Source organism: Prionailurus bengalensis, chromosome A2 (genome assembly GCF_016509475.1).
Source record: "Prionailurus bengalensis isolate Pbe53 chromosome A2, Fcat_Pben_1.1_paternal_pri, whole genome shotgun sequence".
Classification (NCBI taxonomy): Eukaryota; Metazoa; Chordata; class Mammalia; order Carnivora; family Felidae; genus Prionailurus; species Prionailurus bengalensis.
In genome coordinates this window covers 156,283,930-156,305,135 of record NC_057348.1, presented here as the reverse complement: position 1 = coordinate 156,305,135, position 21,206 = coordinate 156,283,930, and the positions used below count along the sequence as shown (strand labels likewise).

Genomic DNA, 21,206 nt, shown 5'->3' with positions numbered 1-21,206 from the left:
ACTACTCGTGTTGCATTTTGGAGCATAAATTAGATCTAGTGAGGTCCTTAGAGGCACACAGAACCCAGGTTCTAACTTTGATGGGTTCAGTAGTTGACTCTGCCTGTCCAGGTCTCAGATTCTGTCTGCCAGGGACGAGGAGGTTGCAGATCCCTCGGTTGGCTGTCAGAACAGCTTCCTTCCCTCAGAACTGAGCCTTTTTTTGCTTTGAATACCCTGAAGACCTAAATCTCTTGAGCTGTGATCCGCTTTGGTCTCCTTTCCAGCCACCCAGGTGACATGTCCTAAAGCCGGTTTCCAGCTTCAGAGACTGAGATCTCTTTTCATCATCCTGCCAGGGTCACACTTTCTCTGATGGTTTAGAAGCTTCTCGATGGTCTCCAGGGGGAGCCAGAGAGTCATCTGTTGTTTACAGGGAAATAATGAGTCATTAAATATATTTACATACTAGGACTTGCAGGATTTCAATAAAGATAACCAGTGCAGGGTAAAGCTGGTTCCCAGGGAGGATGGGGTGATTCATCACACACTTAAGAAAAGACCAGCCTCATTTCCGCCCCAGCTTGAGGGGAAATGAGGGCTCTGTTCTGTGGCAACAGGTCTGCGAGAGGGAGGGGCCCCACAGCCACAGCTCTGGCCCAGATGAGCCCACCCGTACCAGATGAGCCGAGGCTGGCTTGAACTATGTCCTGCTGCCTCCTTGCCCTTCTCCTGGGCACTTTCTTAGGTGGGTACCGCTCTCTCTGGCAAGCCTCCCCTCAAGCCCTCACGCCAACCCCATGCATCCAGAGCCTCAGCTGTCGGATTGACCTCTTTGGTACATTCCTTCCATTTTCTGGAATAAATATGGGACTTGAATCCCAGGGGCTGGCGTGCTGAATCTTAGTTTTCTCTATCCTCTGGGAAGGAGTTTGCTCTCGTGGTCTCCCCTTGTCCGGTGTCCCTCTGCGCCCTTGGCCAGAGAGAGGGTGCAGTCTACTCTTTTTGATGGATCCCACGTGCCCGAGCCATGGGAGGGCCTGAGCCTCCCCTATGTCAGGCAGGAAGGCAAGCTTGGCTGGGATCCTCCACTCTAAGTGGCCTTTCACATTTCCCTCAGGTGTCAGCGCTCAGACCATCCACCAATGGCCACCTGTCAGCGTGCGGCTTGTGGGCAGCCCGCTCTCCCTGGAGTGCATCGTGAAGGGGGAATCAAACCCTTATCTGTATTGGTACCGGCAGGCCGAGGGAGGGCCCCCCCAGCTGCTCTTCTACTCCCTAAATATTCACCAGGTAGACCCTGAGGCACCACGGAACTTCACAGCCTCCAGGCCCCAGGACGGCCAGTTCATCTTGAGTTCTCAGAAGCTCCTCCTCAGTGACTCTGGCTTCTACCTCTGCGCCTGGAGTCTCACACCGAGCCGGGCAAGGTAGACATCTGTGCAAAAACCCCACCCTCTCCGGGAGCCCTCCCTCTGGGGTTGGGCGGAGGATATTTGGGTTTCTGGTTGTCAGCCAATGTGAGAACAACAGAATCCAGCCAGATTCTCCTAAAGAACTTCACTAAGTTCTCAGGGAGAAGAGAAACATATTCACGTGTGGGCCCCGCGAATCTCACACACACGGTCAAGTCCCCAGTGTACGGATGCCTAAGCCTAGGCTGTTACCCTCCAGCCCTCAAAGTGAGCTGGACCCTGCCTCACACCCTGTTGTCTCAAAGTCCCGTCTGTCCACACTGGGGAGTGAGAGAGTCGGGAAACACCTGCAGCAGGATGTGGTGTGGTGGCAGACAGGTGGACAATTACGAAGATGCCGACTCAGGTGACTTGCTTGGTTAATTTCAGTCACCGGAGAGTCTCCTTTTGTTGATCTTTCTGTGGCAAATAGACATCTTGGGGGAGCTTGGGTGAGGCTCTGCGGCAGGGAGGAGCCGAGGCGTTCAGCCGACTGTTCTCGTGTCGGCTAGAAGTGCGCATTTGTTAGTGGCAGAAACCACACTGAGGGATTTTGACTATTGATTTGGATTTTAGGCTTTTTAATTCGTGTTCCACTGTGGCTCATCCCTTGAAGCGAAAGAGGGAGCAGAGAAGCAGATGGTGACCAAAGAGATACAAGAGACAGGAAAAGGATGAGGGCACGCGTGTATGATGCTAAAACCCTAAAAAGAGAAATTATTTGGATGAGCATGAAGGAGAGGAAAAGGCTTCTGGGGGTGGCTGGGAAGAGATGCCACGGTTTCCCTGGCAACCAAACTTCCTTCCTCATCCCTGAGTCCCTCATTCGTCCCTCGTCCTCCTTATTCTTAACAAGGTTTTCTTTTCTAATGTCCCTTGTGCTCCACGAGGGGGCACAAGAATCTTAAAATACTCTGTCCCTGGGATCACTTCATCTGGGACAATTCAGACATTTGTTTTTATTTTCAGCATCATTCGATCTGCAGAGGGAAGCCTGAGACAGAGACGCGTAGTGTTGGAGACGGTATTTAATAATGCCCCGGGGCTCCTATCGCCCCTTCAGTAGCTACTTACGTATTAAGCAGCTATTATGTGCTGGGCACTCTGAGCCATCACAGGGATCAAAAAAGAAAAAAATGGAGTGCACTCAAGACGGTGCTGGGCCTAGTCACAGCATGGTTTTAATCAAGGCTCTTGGTTTGCTTTTTTCCCCATGTGTGAGAATATTAATTGACGAAAGCAATCAGTAATGCCATGACCACAAAAGGAAAGATGCTTTTACGGCACAAGTTTGGTTCACAATGAAGAGTAAACGATGTTTCAAGCCAATGTTTATTTGTTAACTGATTATTGAGCGTTGGTGGAATTGGATCTCTCCCCGAAACAGTGCTGTCTGATAACTTGGAGTTAATAGACTTTAGAACAGGCTTAGTTTCACATAAAAACTGAGCAGATAACAGAGAAAGTTCTCACATTTGTTCCTCTGATCCCCCTGTTTCCTGTTATTAACATCTGACATTGGTGTGGTATATTTGTTATGTTTTTAAAAAATTTATTTATTTTTGAGAGAGCGTGAGAGAGAAACAGAGTGAGAGTGGGGCAGGGGCAGAGAGAGGGAGACACAGAATCCGAAGCAGGCTCCAGGCTCTGAGCTGTCGGCATAGAGCCCGATGCAGGGCTTGAACCCATCAACTGTGAAATCACGACCTGAGCCGAAGTTGGACACTCAACTGACTGAGCCACCCAGGCGCCCCTGTTACATTTTATGTCTTACCTGTCTATGGTTTTTGACAAATATACTGTGTCCTGTATTCCCCATGGCAGCGTCCTGTAAACAGTCTTACTGTCCCAGATCTCCTGCACTTCACCTGTTGACTTCTCCCCTCTTTCCCTGATCTTTTCACTGTCTGTATATTTTTAAGGCATTTAGTTTTTGAGGCTAAATTTACTAGTTGTCTTAACCTTGGGTGAATTATATCATTTCTCTTTCCTCAACTGTCAAACTGATTGGATTAAGTATATTAAATGAGGTGATGTCATGTTATAAAGCCCTATTACAGGGTCTGATTTTCAATGGATGTTATTTTCCTCTTTTAGCTTACAAGATATTTTGATTCCAACTCACCCGAAAGACTTATTTTTAAAAAAAAAAACATTAAATTTTAAGCTATGTATTAAATATTTTAAAATGCTGAGCACACTCAGATGGCAAGCCCGCGAAATTTTCATCCTGTGTGGTACCCATTCCGATAGGGGTGCTTTCTGGTGGGGTTTTATGCAGCTTCAGAATGCTTCCTAACTGAAAGGGTTCCAGGTAATCACCACTCGTCAGGTGGAGTTGGTAGGAGGGTTAAGACAGATTTTTCATTCCTATAAGATATTCAGAAGTTCTGGAAAACCTCATGAGGGGGATAGAATTTTAGCGAGTGTTAGGTTTTTAGGAGTCTAGTATTTAGATAAACAGAATGTCATTCTCAGCCAGAGTCTGTTTCAGTAGAAATGTGGAGGTCCCAGTGGATATCGTGAGTTCCAGGAAAGCCGTGAGTGAACAGCTCTGATCATTGCACCGAGCGACAGAGAGACGAGAGGACATTAGTAGGTCAGGGGAGGCTAGTCGAGGAGAGACTCGAAAACCATCCAAATTCATCAAGACAAATTCCTATCCTCCACGTTCCTGCCCTAGTCATGACTATGAGTCCTCGTCCCTAACGGTTTCCCCATGTCTAAGGGCTCGAAGATCTACAGTCGCCTTAATTTCAGGGGACAGAGGAAAGCAGCCCAGGACAGGCGCAACCAGCCCATCTCCTGCCACGAAGTCACCAGTCTCACTTACGCCTGGGGCAGAGGAAGCTGCCTCCTCTCTAGGAGAGGTGCCAGGACCCCGTTCTTGGCGGACTCTGGAGGTGTGTCAGGAAAACCATTCCCACGCTTGTCATTCCTAGGCCACCGACATGTGGAAGACCCCAAGCTACACGCTGGTGGCCAGCAAAACCCCACGCACTCCTGGGACCGATAGGGAGAAAGCCGGGGCCTCTCTCTAGTCAAGGAAGATGGGGAAGGCCCAGGTTTGGGGAGCTGGTGACACTGAAATTGGGCTGCTTCGTCTTTTTGTCCAGGATTATATGCTTTGGGTTGAGCGTGTCCCAGCCCTGTGAGCTGCTGCAAAGCCGGCTTGGCCTGTTGTAGAGCCTGTCATTTCCTAGTCCCTCCTTCAGGGTATTGTCTCTCTCTGGTTTTCTGTTGTCTCTGCACTCAGGTCTCCCTCCTCCTCTTTCCCAGATGGGGTAGAAAATATCTGTCACACAGACCTCGCAGACCATAGCAGTAGGGGACGATGCTTCGAGAAACCCAGGGAGTCAGGCACACAGACACCTGCCCAGATACCCAGGGACCGTCCATTTTCAGTCTGTTGATTATCTAGGGCTCTTTTTCCTGTGACTCATTAGCCCCTCTCATTAGATGACTGGAAGGAAGTTGGGGGGGGGCACAAGCGGGGGTGGGGGGCCCATTTAGGGGACAGGTGGGAGGAGGGAGTTGCCTGAGGGATGTGGGGCCAGAAGGGACCCCAGTTGGGTCAGAGCAGTTTTGCAAGCTGTTTTCATTCCTCACTATCTCCAAGGTGCCCCCTGCGGCCTCTGCTGGGGTGGGGGGTCGGGGGGGGGGGTCCGCCTCCAGCAGGTGTAGATGCCGGGTTGGGGGCGGGGAGGGCTGCATGGGACCCTCAGGTGCCTAGATTCCCCCTCCAGAGGGGTTTTCCTCTCCTCTCTGTAGCTGTATTTTCCACCGCCAGGGTGCTCGTCTGAGGCCCAGGTAGAAAGAGTGGCAGGGAAGGGGTGGGGGCGGGATGGGGATGTGGTGAGTGTGGTTCTCGTGGTCCTCAGAGGGCGGGTGGTGGGGGGAAGGACTTTCACAGGCCCCCAGATGCAGGACCTGGTAAATGTCAAACCACATCCTGTTGTGAGTCCCTGAGATGCTCCAGGGGCAGGTGGGTGTCTGTTGTTACTTGGGCTGATGTTGCTCAGAGATAAACAGCTCAGCAGCCTGCACTGGGCTCAGACACCCCCAAACCTGCCCCAGTTGTCTCCTCAAAGACCCCAACCTGCATCTCTTTACTTCCTGCCTTTGATTCCAGGCCACTGTCCTTTCAACACTAGTTTGTTCTCCTCCTTCGGGGCCTGGCCTCTTTCCTGGAGGAGGGCCAGGGAACAGGTGTCAGGCTCCAGGTGCCGGTTGTTAGCATGGGGTTCCCGGGTCAGCCCATCCCCCTCACACCAGAGGCAGCCTCTGAGGCTCAGTGGCTCAGTGAGTGATTTGGGTCTGGGGAGAACTTAGATCCCCTGAGTTATCTCCCTCATGGTGATTCGGGGCCTGCAGACCTCAGATCACCGAATCAGAAGAGCAGAGTTTGAAGATTATTTAGACATCACTCTACCCCATCTCGTTACTTCACAGCCGAGGAGATGGAGGCGCAGGAAGCGACATGAGCTGTCCAGGGCCACGCGGCTGCGGACGGAGGGGGACCAGAAGCGAATGCTCTGTGTCAGAGCAGCTCCTGGATCTCAGACGAAGCTCAGAGGAACGTGGGCTCCATACTGAGCTGTGATCTCGCTATGAACGTCATGAGCCACTTGTGTAAGGACGAGAAAGGCGCAACGGTCAGACCTGAGTGGCAGTTGGAGGGAGGGGTGAATACGATGACCACAGCTTTAGACTCCTCAGAAACTAGACCGGTTGGAGAGATGAGCTGACGAACTGCGATAAAATGAAACAAGTCTTCCTGTTTCCCCTCCTCCGCCTGCCCCCCTGCCCCAGAAAGAGAAGAGCAAAGGTCTGCACACAGGAAAGCAGCATATGGCTCCTTTGCAAGACCTGTGAGAAAGACCCAGGGTCTGAGTCAAAAGTGAGCTCTGCGAGCGGGTACAGGATGTTGAACATTGCTCTAACGGACCCAGTGTGGACGGCATCGAAACTGAGGAGGCAGAGCTCTCTCTCTCCCCTATGTAGGTCAGAGCCCACCTGGTGCTGCCTTCCGGGCCGAGCACCACACTTTTAGAAAAGTGGGAGGGTAAAAACAAACATAAATGTTTTCAGAAGAGGGTGGCTGGGCTGGGGAGAGTCGGAAGTGCTCCAAACTGGGCCACCTGAGGAAAACATCCTGTGCGTTGCATAGCGTGTGCGTTAATAAGATGAAGCCACCTTATGAAGTCAGGGTTGTGATTCAGCCCATTTTATAGGAAGGGAAGCTGAGTGTCCAACGTGATCGTATAGCTGATAAGAGCAGAGCTGAGGCTGGAACCTCGGTGTCTTTGGCTTAAAAGTCTATATTCTTTGTTGTCATCCTGTTCTCTCTCTGCTGTATGCTTTCCCTCCGCTGCACGCTCAAGCTTTTAAGGGTTCTGTTCATTCTGTCTCTCACAGACGTGTGGACTCAGCTGGGGTGGGCTTGCTAGCTGTCAGAGGAAGTGTTCTCATGGGAGCACCATGATGGCCAACGAGGGGCACTACAATGGGATGGATGGATCCGCGAACAGGATAGAATTCTTCATGAGAGCCATCCGGTGATGAAATGGCCTGCTCAGATAGGGGGTTCTCTGTTCCCAGGACAGGTCAAGCATAACTGGGGGAGGGGGGTGGGGTGCAAGACTGCAATGCATGCTCCCTTACCACACAGAGTGTATATGATTCCCAGCCCCAGTCAAGAAGAAGTCTTACCGTGGGAGTGAGGGTTCCAGAGGACCGAGCTGGAATCGCTGGAGTGGCCCAGGACTTGGGCAGGAGTGGTCATGCCCAGGACCACCCTCAAGCCACTATCTTAAAAACCGCTTCTTTATGTCAATGAGTTTGATCGGGAAGCAGTAGGGCACTGGGTCCACAGGAAGCCCTGGGGTTCAGTCTCCTGTGAAGACCACACTTCATGCTCACGGAGGACAGCTGAGATAAGTTAGAGCTGGCTGATGACACTATCCTGGGGAGATAGTCACAGCCGTGGGCTCATTTTCAGGTCCTTCTTGTTGACATACAGATCCACTCACTGATCTCTGGGACCCCATGTTTCCCAAGGAGGGAACCCTATTAGGAGTGAAGTACAAAAAAGTAAAGATAGTGGGTGGAAATGGAGGAGAGTCCCAATGTAATTGGGACTGTGGGCATGTGGTGAGCAGAGACTATGTCCTCTGTTGGAAGGACATGATTCAGGACATGGTTCGGTGCTGTCACAGTAAACCCTAAAGAGAAACAGACAGGTATATTATGTTAAGGAACCCGGGGACCTCAGCTCCATAAACACAGCTCGAGAGAATAAAGTCTCCAAGATGGGAGGGGAGGATATCCAACTGTGGACTGAGGCAGGAAACATTTTGTTTGGTTAACATCTCAGATTATGGGGTTATCAAGGCCAAGCAGTCACCCTTCTGGTAACTATGGGAGTCTGCCACAAGCAATGGGAATGAACCATAATTAAAATTGTTGCCCAGGCTTGATGGCCTTCCAGGCTCTGTATCTTATACGGGCATAGAGTAATTTCCATGGACGGGGCAAAAGTGAACCGGGTGATGAAAGTTTGAGAAGAGGTCAGTGGGTGAGCAGAAGAGCAATCCATCCATATGTCAGGCGTCATGCTGAGAATTGATATGGGTGTTGTAGCCATTTGTGATCTCCACCAGCATCTGCTAGCACCCCTAAATGAAAATATGTGTAGGCAGGAGCGTGTTTTTGTGGTACACGTATAGTTTCAAGAGAGGGCTCAAGTACCAGTCCTCCGTTCTCACATCCATGATCTCACGAATGCTCCTCCTACATAGGACATTTAGGGCTGTGTGTCACACTGACTGTTAGGGGCTGAGATCAGTCAGGCTGCCCTTCCCTGGGTCCCTATGGAAGAAGAAAAATAAGGAAACGTCTTATGGCAGGAAATGGATATATTAGTATCTATCAGGATCTTCCCCCCACCTTGTTCTACAATCCTATTCTCTTTCTTCTCCCCCCTCCCTCCTCCCTAGTTATTTACTTAAGAGAGAAAAAACATCTTTGTCTCTTGGATGGTCCCAGCACCTTCTTCCCCCATCCCCGTTGCCCAGCCTGTGTAGCTTGGCCATGAGCCATGCAGTAGGAAGGTGTGTGGGTCTTTGCCGGATACTTGTGCTGATAGAAAAATTCTTCTGGGCAAGTGACGGTGGCTTGAGCAGCACTTCTCCATAGGAATCTCATCCCCCACCAGGATGTTCTTCTGATTACATGACCAGTTGGATGCTCACTTTTCCCTCTTAATTTCTAAGTAAATCTCTAAAGGTCACAGGGTTGAGGTTCTTCTCCTGGGGAGCTGCCCATGACGAGTCCGGCTGTGTCCCAGCGATGGTGAGAACTTGGGGGCCCTAGACATCCTCCTAGAGATGTTTTGCTCCTAAGTTTCTTCATTCAGTAAGCATGTTTTGCCCCTGTACTGGTCTCACTTGTGGAGTTTGTCCCTAGATTACCTTCTGCCCACAGGTTTCTTCAATGGGATGAAGTTTAAGTGAACCTTGAGTTGGAACAGGCAGACAGGCCTGGGCCAATGATGAGTTGCTTCAGTGGTGTCCCATTACAGGGATAACTCTGAACCCAGAAACTCTTTGGGGGCCCCTTTATTTTTATTTTTTAAAAAATTAAAAAAATGATTTATTTTTGTGAAAGAGAGAACACAAACTGGGGAGGGACAGAGAGAGAGGGAGACACAATCTGAAGCAGGCTCCAGGCTCCGAGCTGTCAGCACAGAGCCCGACGCAGGGCTCAAACTCACAGACCACGAGATCATGACCTGAGCCGAAGTCGGATGCTTAACCGACTGAGCCACCAGGCACCCCACTTGGGAGCCCCTTTAATTGGAAAGGCCACATATCCTACTTTGCTGGGACAATCCTTATTCACCTCCTTTGTCCCAGAATCCCGTCTCTCGCTCTCAGTAGTGTCCCCGTTCATGCAATAAATGTTAGGATTGCCTTACATCTAACCTGTCTTTGCTCAGTTTCACCTGGGGAAGGATGGATGGGATGCGCAGTATTGGTTCCGAAAGACCTACTTAGAAACCAGAGAGAGGGACAGAGGCAGAAGAAGTTAACTTCCTAGTGCTGGGAGTTGAATACTGGGGAGCTGGGGGTGTTGTCTGAGGGAGACAAGGAAGCAGCTGTAAAGATTTGGGGAAGGAGGCTCTCCTTGGGTCAAGCGGGCTGTGGGGTGGGGACTAGATGACATTTGTAACTTTCTCCATCTCTATTACGTCTCCTGGAGCGGGCAGGTAGAGGCTCATTCATCTCCAGAGGACATTCCTTGGGTCCTCACCTCCGCCCACATCCTCCCAGCTGCCAGTGCCCCTGCTCAGCAGGCCCCTTATGAGGATCACCAAGCCTGCAGGCCCCATTTCCTATGGGGGGGGGTCTCCTCTTCCCACCTCCCCTCCATCTCTGTCCTGCTCTTGCTCAGTCCCCCTCACTTCTCTGCGCTCACAAATGCCTGTCCTCGATGCCCTGTCCCCGGCCACCCCCTTTGGCCCACACAACACCCTCCTCTCTCTGAGGCACGTTCTTGTCCCTTCTGTGCCTACTGTCCCTGGCCCACCTTTGTGAGGAAGAGCCATGCCTGTCTAAAGCATGGGAGGTGCTGCTCTTGTAGGTACTGGTCTAGGACCTAAACCCCCCCATTTGGGGGCTTCTTAGTCATTATAAAAACAAATGAACAACAACTAAAAAACTGCTGCTGTTTGAGAAATCTAGAAATAATTACAACTGATGGGAAATTGCAGGCGTGTGAGGCATTCCCAGGGTCACCCCCGCCCTGGGCCATGTCCTTTCCCAGCCTGTGTGAGCTGGGTCTAGAGAACCCTTAACCACCCCCCTCCCCGGTTCCTAGACACTCAGTGCAGTGGGATGAATAGCATCCCCCCAGAATTCATGGCCACCCAGAACCCCAGAATGTGACCCAATTTGTAAACAAGGTCTTTGCAGATGTAAACTTTTCATCTCGGGATAAAATCCTTCTGAATTCAGGGTGTGTCCTAAATCCAACGACTCATGCTGTAATAGGAAAAAATAAGGGGAAAATCCAGGCCCAAGAACATGGGAAGAAGGTGATGTGCAGACAGGCCTAAAGTTGGAAGGATGCTGTCACAGCCAAGGGCCACCAAGAATGCCAGAGGTGGGAAGAAGCAGAGAAGATTCTCCCCCTGGAGCTTCTAAAAAGGGATGCGGCACTGCCCACGCGTTGGTTTTGGCCTTCTGGCCTCCAGAACAGCGAGAAAATAAATTTCTACTGTTAAAACCATCAAGTTTGTGGTTCTTTGTTACTGCAATGCTAAGGAACAAATAAACCCAGGGATCAAGGTCCCTTTACTCTGTTACTGTGGGTCCTGGGCTGGAGGTTGGGGGCAGCTACTCCAACGTCACCCGGGGACAGTCACACCCCTCTGGCCACTACTTGGAAAGAGCTTCCTGAATTTCCATCTTCAAAAGAATGTGCCGCAGTTTCCCGGCTTACCAGCCATTTGATCTGCGAACGGTGGCTTCCTTACCAGTGGAGTAGGGAGAATGACACCTGTTTCTAGGGTCACCGTGGGGATGAACTGGGGCACCCTTGTGCCTCGTCCAGCCCCAAGTCTGGAACCAAGCAGGCTACCAAAAAGGGATGCCACCTTCCTCAATCTTTCTCAGCTTTCAGACTTCCTTCTCCCCCCTGACTTTCTGCCTAAGCCAGCTTATCTCCGGTCTCTCTCACCAGTCTGTGCCTTCTTTCCCCTGGTGCATCCCTCCCTTCCCCTGGTGCAATGTTCTACCACAGTGACTGTGATTTGCTTGTGAACCCAGAGTTTGCCCCAGGAAGATAACTGTCTCTGCCCAGGCGGATGTGCTTGACAGGCTGCATTTGGAGTGGCCTGCTCTCCAACCCACCGAGCGAAGGGTCACTCAGGTGTCACACCTCAGCCCCTACCGGACCCCCCCCCCCCCAGGGCCTGCCTCCACATGCCCCACTTCTGTGAGATCTCTGGACTTCACTTATCAGGGGTTTCAACTCTGTGCCTTCTTCGGGATTCTTCTAGATAGGCAGACTGGAACTAGGTCTGAAGGAGGCATTAAGAACAGACGTGGATAAAACCTAAATGCATAATCAATGAAACTTGAGTCTCGAATTGAGAAATGACCAAGCATTCCAACACACAGGTTGCCCTGCCCTATGCCCCATGCCAAGGTGGGGTTAGGGCTCTCTTGTGCCCAGCCCCTTACCCTGCAGACCAACCCCACACACCGGGAGCCTGGGATGGCTGGTGTGGATCAGGGAGCCCATCCTCCCTCAGGATGAACGGGAGGAAGCAGCATCGCTTAGGAAGAAGGGTCAGTGGTTTCATGTGCCAGAGGGCTGGTGCCTTCGCTAGGTCTTTGGAGGGCAGAACTTCACAGACACTTCTGAGACACAGCCAGGCCTGGCACGATGGTTTTTATTGTTTTAGTCTCTTTCAGTGTCAGGGCTGAGGAGCTCAATCCACAGGGAAGTGGGGCGAAGGGACAGATAACCCGGCAGGAAGGAGATAAGAGGCGGAGAATGAATCACGCTTTTAGAAACACAGGCTGGAAGCATGGAAAGGAGAATCCGGGGTGAGGATTATGAACTCAGGATACGCTTTTGGAGCTGGCCTCAGGAATCCTTTCTCTTGACCTGAGGAAGAGAGGGCATTGTCAGGGTCCCAGGGGCCACGAACAGTAGGAGAACCTGACTCTGCGCCCGGCTTGGGGTACAGCCGCTGGCTCTCCCCATCCTCTGGTGCCACATCCTGTAACGTTCTCTCCAGTCTGGCAGCCACCTTATAATTTCTTTGAGACGCAGGAAATATCAGGCCCGGGTCGGGCTCTGCGGTCCCCTCACATTCCAGGTTCTACCCTCTCCCTCCAGCCTGCCCGCCCCGTCCTGCCCGCCTCTGTACCTTGGCCATCAGCGCGAGAATGCCGACCAGGATGGCATATAGGGTGGCCTTCCCCAGCAGAATCTCATAGAGGATGGTGGCTGACAGGACCCCCTGCTGGTAGGACGCTGTGGGCGGGAAAGGACAGCACAGAGCTCCCTGTGAGCCAGCGCCCCTGGCTCCCCCTCGCCCCCAGGGTCCAGGGGTGCCCCAGCTCTGGTGCCAGGGAGGCAGAGAGGAAGTGGGGGAGAGGGTCACTCACCCGAAGTGAAGCCACAGTCTGCAAGAGAAAAGGGGGAGGGAAATGGATGAGAGACCCCACCTCCTAAGGCAGAGGAAGAGCTGCTAAGTCGGGCACACCTGAAACTAACCCGGTGTCACCTGTCAACTGTACTCCAGTTAAGAATGACACGAAGGTCACTAACATGACAGGCGGAGTCCGCCTCGCAGGTGGGCACGGACTCCCAGGCTCAGACCAGCCCGCTCTCAGGCTGGACGGTCCCTCCTGTGCTGAGCCAGCGCAGCCTCGTCATCCCTGAAACCCGTGGAATGTGGTGGCACGGGGGTGGGGGCACCCCGCTCGGAGCTGAGCCCCACGGGCTGGGACACTGAGGGGCCCCAGCGGCAAGGCCCTGCAGGGCTGAGGATGCGGGGGGGGGGGAGGGGGAGAGGGGGGGAATGAGCCCAAGGGGCCCACTCACCCTCAAAGTGGGCTTTGGACTTCCTGCTCTGCCCCACCCCACCCACCCCCCCGTTTTCTGCATCCAGTCTTTCTGGTCTCCTGCCTGCCTGCACCCCCCCCTTTCTGTGCCCCAACTCACCCCCTGCCCATCCCCCCGGCCCCCCGCTCACCTGCTCTGCCCCAGGTGTCGGCACTGACGTTCTGGGTGACGGGTTTGGCCTCGGGGTAGTCCCACTGGTCATCCTTCCCGAGCCCGTGGAACTGGACCTGGCAGCGGAAGTGGTTCCGAGGGTTGTGCCAGAAGGTGGCGGAGACCCTCAGCCGGCTGCTCAGACAGTAGCTGGACACATTCGCGCCGGACTGTTCCTTGTAGGGCTCAGGGTCCGTGCTGACCCCGTCACGCACCTCCTTCCCGTTCACCCACCAGCTCAGCTCCACGTGGTCGGGGTAGAAGCCTGTGGCCAGGCACACGAGCGTGGCCTTCAGGGTCCGGGAGATCTCTGCTTCTGATGGTTCGAACACTGTGACCTTGGGAGGGCTCACCTTTTTCAGGTCCTCTGCAAGGGAAGAGGGGTTGGGGCCAGGCCTGGTCTGAGAGCTGTCTGGGTTTGGAAGGACAGTGTGTGTGTGTGTGTGTGTGTGTGTGATGGAGAGGGAGACAGAGAGAGACAGAGAGAGACAGAGACAGAGAGAGCTGGAAATGGGGTCATCCTAAAGCAAAATTATGGAGTTGTAGGTCCTGTGTGTTTGGGGGTCACTGTCCCATTCCTCTGTCATTGTTCTCCTGCCTTTCCTGTCCTTTGTAGTTACCCTACAGACATTTTGAGTAATGTCCCTTCTTTAATGTTATTTGATTTCTTCTCCATCAGTAAAAGCTCACCTGTCTACATTTCACCATATTATGTAGTAGTTATTTCAGGGGAGTGAGCACAGGATTGGAATCAGAATAATAGGATCCAAATCCTAAAACTTGACGTTGCCCACCACTGTGACTTTGGGATGATGTCTTAATTTCCCTGCATCATTCTTCCTTCTTGTGAAGGGAGGATTAGGACATTGACTCTCCAGAGGGGCTGGGGGGTTTACGTGATGTAAACATTCAGAAGGCTCCCGTCCTGAGCCGGTGAATTGCATCTGAATCTAAGAGGCTCAGGTGTAATGGGGAACTGGGGATAAGGGGGGCATTTGGGGGCTGGGGATTTTCTTCAGATGACAATATACAGATGGCATAGGGTCGTGCACCTGTGTGAGGGTACACTTTTGTTTTATGGTGTGCTCATGAGAATGTGAGATTTTCTGCCTTTTTTTTTTTTTTTTTTTGCGGTTCATGAGGTCATCCTGGCCATTCGTCTGCCTTCGGGTACCCCCCAAGGTTCCTAAGCTCAGACGGAGAGCAATGTCTCCTTATGTCAAATTCAAGGATTCCTCAACCTTCTTTGCTCTTTTGCTTCCAAATGTTATCCTTTTTTTTCTACCAGTCAGCTCCCTAAATAAGCATCTGAGATCCTCAGAGCAAATTCTTGCTAGCAGTTGCTTTGAGACAAGTTTTGTCCTGAGCGTCTCCTCTGCAGAGTCGTGGGTAAAGGCCCAGGCCACCTTCTCATCAGCCTGGCTCACTTCTCCTGGGCCTGCTCTCCATTCATTGTATCCCACTCCTTTGCTTTCTGTTGATTTTTTCGTTTGTTTCTTGGCAATTCTGTTAAAATGCAAAATCTCATTCTTATGAGAATCTAGTTTAGCTTGGAAGATGGAGAAAATGTTCTTCTAGGGGATGCTTCACATTTCTAGGGCTCTGACCTAACTTCCAGGGCCAGCCTCATGGGTGTGTGACCCGTGTTCAGGACCCCACGTTTACAAAGGCCCCACTCTTGGCTTCCCGGCTGCTGTCACCGTCTTGAAATTCTTAACAAGAGCCTGGCATTTTCCTTTTGAGCTGATCTGGCCTCCCAACCTGTCAGCTTCCTCTCCCTGCAAACGTCTACTTGCTAACTGCCCCTATGTCCCTAGGTTTTTCCTGGCTGACCCAGCCTGAAGTACTAACAGGCTAACTAATAGCTATACTGCCCGGCTCCATCAACCTCCCTGCTCAGCCTGGCGTCTTCAGTCTTGTCTCAAAGACCCTGGCTCTGGAATTGTACCAGCTTTCCTGGGGCACCCCTCTGACCCCCTCATTGGCAAACACTCAGTCCTTCCTGCAAAATTAATGATGTCCTTTGAGCCACGTGTGATGTTTACTGGCAGGACAAACAGGACCTGGACGGCACTCTAGGGTGCTGTCTACACAGCTCCTTGTGAGGCCGGGTCACTTTATCCTTCCATGTTTGTGAGTCCCTGCGGGGTGTGGGTGAGCTTGCCTAGGTGGGTGTAAGTTTGGTACCAGTGAGCCTCTGTTTGTATCCGCTCTGTGGGTTGGACTAGCCTCAGGCAGATTTGTGAAGTTTCTTTCTTGTTCCCAGTCCACCGTCACATATAGCCAGCCCTCCTCTCCATTATCCACAGGTCAAATCCTGTCCCTCCTCTGGCACTGGGCTCACCCTCTGCCCTCACCCCCCAGGGACCACCTAGGGGAAGGGTGGGGAAGAGAAGGGCTGAATGATAACAATCCGCCATTGCCGAGTACTTGACATACAGGGTCCTATGTCATCTGCACAGCAATAGTAAGTGGTAGGTATTGGTGATGACATTGTAGAGGGGACCCAGCTTCACACAGATTCATCTGCCCAAGGTCACCCGCTCACTAGTGAGCCAGGGATTGGGACCCAGTTTTCTCTGGCTCTAAAGCCTGGTCTTTTCCTCACCCCTGCTGATTGCAGGAATCTGGCCTTTCCTTGGGACAAAGTTTAGCCAAGCCCCACTGGCTCCAGCTTAATGACAGTCTAACTCCAAATGGTGCCTGCTGTCATCAGAATAGTCCAGGTTCCTGTACCAGTCTTGTGAGTTTCTTCCCCTCTGTGGCCTCAACATTCTCAGCACCAGGGGATGTTCCATCCAGGTGCTTTCCAGATCTAGGAGCTTGGGATCCCCCTGGGAAGTTTTCTCAACCCACAAACACCAAGTCTGCATTTCAATGTATGTTTGGGACAAATGAACTCCTGCCCACCTGGGCTGTTGAACTTGGTGTGAGGTCTGAGATTTCAGGCTGGGGTGGGGGTGGGGGCAGAGGGAGACATGGGGGGGGGGAGTGAATGCACCCCCCGGGGCTGAGGTTCCAGTCCAGCCCAAGGCAGGACTGGTGCTGTAGGCACACCTCAGGGGCCTCTCGCTTAGGAGAGAAAGGCAGGGGGTTAAATCTAATTTTAAATGCTGAACAGTAAATCAGGGAACCCTGCTTGTTTGATGCCTTCCTTCACTATTTTTCTGGCCTCTCTCTTCCTCTCGCGCTTTTCATCCCTTTCCCCCTCTGTCCAGCGGCCTCCCTCCATCGACCCCTCCCAGGAGCCGGCTAGGCCGGGTGCCCGCCATCGCTTGCTGGCCCTGCTTCTCCCCCCTACTCCCCTCCGGCTCCCAGCTCTGCGTAGCAGCTACACCTGCGCCTCCCCCAGCCCGGGGTTTCCCTTCTCTGTCTGGTCCTCTAATCCCGTGGCCCTGAGTCCTAATCAACCCTCTCGTCCCCCACTCACCCTGGCCCTAAGTACCTCCGGAGCAGGAAAAGAGACCTAAAGCCCCCTTTGCCCTCCGCCTGGTTCACGGCGCGGGAGGACCCGGTCCCCGCCCCCCTTGCAGGGCTGACCCCGCCGATGGACAGCGCGCCCCGGCCCACCCGCCCCTTCCACGGGGACAGAGGGGCTGGGACGGGGACGCCGGGGTGGGGGGGAGCAGACTCCCCAACCTTACCTAAGACGGTGAGCCTGGTGCCGGGGCCGAAATAGAGCTCGTAGGAGCACAGAGGTCCAGCCCCGCAAGCAAACCCAGCGGCGCCCACCCCGCCTCGCAGCCCGGGCCGGCGCGGGGAGCCCGGCGGGCGCCCAGCGGGTGCCCAGGGGGTGCCCAGGTGGTGCGCAGGCGGGACCGGCCCCGGGACCCGCCGCCTTCCCTCCCGACCCCGCGACCACTCACCCACGACGCTCAGCCGGCTGCCGGCCGAAGGTCGGGGCGGAGGCTGCACAGCCCCGGCCCCCCCTGCCGCGCACCCGGCCGACCCCCGCCGCGCTCACCTAGCACCGACAGCCGGGTTCCGGGGCCGAAGTACAGAGGATTTTGGCTCACAGCCCCCGGGCGCGGCACAAAAACAGGCCCGCCCCCCTCCCCCGCCCCGTCGCGTTCCCCGGTGCCCCCGGGCACCCCCGCTTACCTAGCACGGTCAGCCGGGTACCTGTGCCGAAATACTGAGTTTCTGTGCTCACGGCCCAGAGCCCCAGGACAAAAACCCGGCGCTGCCCTCTCCCGCCAGCCCAGCTCCCTTGCGCGCCCCGCACCCCCGGACCCAGGAGTCCCGGCCCTGGCGCTGAGCCCCGCCTCTGAGCGGGACCCCCAAACGGAGCCGGGCAGCTGCCCACCTCTCCATCCCACCCCGCGGAGCGCTCGGTCCTTACCCAGCACGATCAGCTTGGAACCAGCCCCAAAATACAGCTGCCCGGTGTTTGCACGGCCTTGGGAACCCAGACTCAAACCTGCCTTCCCGGACTAGGGCCCAGGAGGGGCCAGCACCCACTCCTTGAGAGCCAGGGTCGGTGGGGGAGGTGTCCAGGCTGGGCAACGCACCCTCCCTCCCACCTGGAGCTTTCTTACCTAGGACAGTGAGCCGGGTCCCTGGCCCAAAGTGCTGCTCATTATTGTAGCACAGTGCGCAGGGGCTGCCAAAAATTTCTGCTTCTTCCTACTTCCTTTGGCACGAGCTGAGGGCGCGCTCTTCTCCTTCCCGGGCTTCTGTCTCCCCACTTACGGAACTAGCCTGACATAGTAACCTGGATACTGCAGGAGGTCATGGCCAATTTGCAGAGGAGAATCAGCTTGGCTTGGGGACAAAACAGTGGAGGTGGAAAATGAATGGGGATTGGTGAAGGGTGGTTTGGGCTGGAGTTGGGAAGCGTTCCAGGCTAGACCCGCGTCTCTTAGTACTTATAGGGCCTGCAACCTCTCTGGCCTTAGTCCCTTCATCTGAAAAATGGGATAACATCTCTCCCACGGTGTTGTTGTGAGTTCTTCACAAGTAACTCATGTGCAAATACTCTGTCAAGGGCGAGGTTTGTGAAAAGTGCTGTGTGATGATCCCACTTTGACACTTCCTGGGAAGCTGTCTGCAACAGGGAGATACAGAGGCGTTCCCTGAGTCCAGGTCCACGCAAGCGCCCGTCAGGGACCAGCTCCAGAGACCTCTCCCAGCCACGCCCCATCCAGGAGTGTTCCCTGGGCTGGGTGGGGATATTTGCTGAGGCAGAGCTTTTTGTAAAAGCACCTCCTCTACCTGAATCATCGTGTGCTACTCCCACCCCCACAATGTTACAGCGCGATACAAAAATATTTCCTTCCCTCTGGCCCCCTCCCCCAACCACCGGGCAGAGACAGGAAGCACAGGTGGCAGAGGGCTGGTGGGGCAGAGAGGCCCCTTCACGGAGGCACACACCACTCTGAGGAGACCTGTGTCGCCGGGTCTCCCCTCTGGGACTCACTGTGCCCACCTGCACAGACTGGCATTTATAGTGAGGCGGGTGGGAGGAGCCAGGAGTGGAATCCACAGAACAGGTGATGGCAGCTTGTGGCATGGGGACAGACAGCTGGGAAACCTCTGTAACCCCCAGTGCTCCCTGCACAAAGTCCAAGCTCCTCGTCCTTCGTGTATTCCACACACAACACGAGCACCTACTATGTGCTAGGCCTCGTGTTGTTTGCAAGGACCTGAGCCTGCCCTCAGATGAGCCTGCACCGACCTCCCTAACGTCTTTTCCCTGCATTCCCTGAACCTCACCTCTGGCTAAGCACCCACGAGCACCTGGCCCTGTTGTTTCGGCTCTGGTTCATGCCTCTGACTGCCCACCACTACCCACCCACGCGGACGATCAGACCGACTCTTCTCTGAAGGGTTTGCCACCTTCTCAGACTCTTCCCTGATGATCCCAGTGGGAAACCAAGAGCTAGCCTCTGGCTGCATGTTAGCAGACAGCTCACGTTGCCATTTCAAAGCATCACTTTGTATTTCAACGCTTTCTATACATGAGTTCCCCCCTCATGGTCAGGGAAGTGACTTGGATATCTTTATTTTCTTGGGGGTTAATAGCAGAACATTGCAGTGATATGGGCTTAATGAGTGAGTTAGTGCATTTGCACTATTAGTGCACTATTAGTGCATTCATACATATCAGCATATATATATATACAATATATATTATATATGTGTTGTAGATACTAAAGGTCCCTAAAACCAAGTATCAGCCCTATCGCTATTTCTAGAAATCCTTTAAGAGGTCTTTGTTGTCTCATATATATGTATATATAATTGTATGTACATGCGTGTGTGTGTGTGTGTTGTATATGTGCACACACACATCTGAGTACCTCATGTGTTGCAACACAGAGAGAAGGCTGTATGTCACAGCCCTGTGAGTGTGGCTACTTCAGACAGGCCTTATGGTGATGTCTTCTCCTGAACTGGGTCACTTGGGGCCCACTCCTTTATGCACTCACTTACTCAAAGATCGTTTGTTGTGTACTCACACTGAACCAAAGTGCTATGCCATATCCCAGGGACACTGTAATAAAACATGTCCTTGTTCTCAAGGAGCCGAGTGTCAGACGGGGACGCTTGAAGGGGTGAAGGGGCAGTGCCCTTCAAGTGTGGCATGTGTCTCATGAAGGCATGTGCAGTATGGTAGCCAAGTATAGGATGCATGTGGGCCACCCTCAGGGAGTAAGGGGCAAGGAAGCTCCTGAGAAGGCTTCTTGGGGGGCAGATGTTGGAGCTAAAGCTTTAAGAATAAGTAGGAGTCAGAGTACTAGGTCACTCCTGGTAAAGGAGGGCAAAACAGTCCGAGAGCACGTGGCTCAGGGATGCAGGGGGAGACGAGTGAGGTATGCATGGAGCAAGGAGGCAGAGGACCACTGCCGGGTCCCCTGTGCCATCCTCAGGACAGTGGGCCGCGTCACCATGGTGACAATGAGACCACCAACAGCTCTTAAAGGATTTCTAGAAATAGCAATAGGGCCGATTCTTGGTTTTAGGGGCCTTTATTTTCTACCCTCCCGGGAGGGATCAGGGGACATTTTCACACCCCTCTGCTACTGAGAATACATCTCCAAGTCAGCGTGTTCTCTTCGCGGCCGGGAAGCCTGCTTGTCAAGTGAAGACGGTCGTGTCCTCAGTGAGAGGGCGGAAAGGGAGCTGGCTGATATGTGTCAAAGCAAGCTGCGTTAGCCGGGGCTACCTGACCAGTTACGGGTGGACACGCCTGTGGGCGTGGGCTCTTTCTCCGAACACCTTTGTCCAGGGGGGACACGAAGTTCCTGTAGGAAACGTCACCATTTTTCTGGGCTGTTCCCGAGTAAGCCTCTTTTCATCTCATCGCTACCATTCACATTTACTAAAGTTCTCCTGGCAAGGGAGGAGGATTGCCGACCACAGGTTGGGTCCCTCACTTTCCTCGAATACCTGACACGAGTCACATGGGAAGTCAGAGATGGGCGGAAGAGATGTCCCGACACTCACAAGGCAGAGTCAAGCCAGAACAGGCCATTTTTATTGATTCAGTCGATTTCGTCACGCGAGGCCCCCCGGGTTAAGGCAAGTTAGGTCGTGAGCGACCGCGTGTGCATGCACATAAGGGGTAGCTACTGGGGTGAGCAGAGGGATGAAAACAGCTCTTCAGAAGCACTGGCTATAAGTGGGAAAAGGAGGATCCATATTGGGGCAATGGCCGACTGGAAGCTCAGGACTCTTCCTCCGAGCTGGCTTCAGGAATCCTTTCTCTTGATCTGAGGAAGAGAGGGCATTGTCAGGGTCCCAGGGGCCACGAACAGTAGGAGAACCTGACTCTGCGCCCGGCTTGGGGTACAGCCGCTGGCTCTCCTCATCCTCTGGTGCCGCATCCTGTAACGTTCTCCCCAGTCTGGCAGCCACCTTATAATTTCTTTGAGACGCAGGAAATATCAGGCCCGGGTCGGGCTCTGCGGTGCCCTCACATTCCAGGTTCTACCCTCTCCCTCCAGCCTGCCCGCCCCGTCCTGCCCGCCTCTGTAC

General features: G+C 53.5%; 3 gene segments (V, D, J or C); 1 reads left to right on the top strand and 2 right to left on the bottom strand.

Moving 5' to 3' along the window:
* The first annotated feature begins 465 nt into the window (after positions 1-465).
* On the top strand, positions 466-2,762 carry LOC122488433. The segment is given in 2 exon segments: positions 466-727; positions 1,100-2,762. Coding segments are annotated over 2 exon segments (357 nt in total).
* A 9,113-nt stretch (positions 2,763-11,875) lies between these two features.
* LOC122488348 lies at positions 11,876-18,449 on the bottom strand. The segment is given in 7 exon segments: positions 11,876-12,110; positions 12,376-12,482; positions 12,617-12,634; positions 13,207-13,593; positions 17,191-17,322; positions 17,569-17,659; positions 18,441-18,449. Coding segments are annotated over 7 exon segments (765 nt in total).
* Positions 18,450-20,678: 2,229 nt separating this feature from the next.
* The window catches only part of LOC122488426, a 42,010-nt gene continuing 41,482 nt past the window's right edge, over positions 20,679-21,206 (bottom strand). Inside the window, 1 exon segment of the C gene segment in view lies at positions 20,679-20,941. Coding sequence covers positions 20,921-20,941 — 21 coding nt within the window.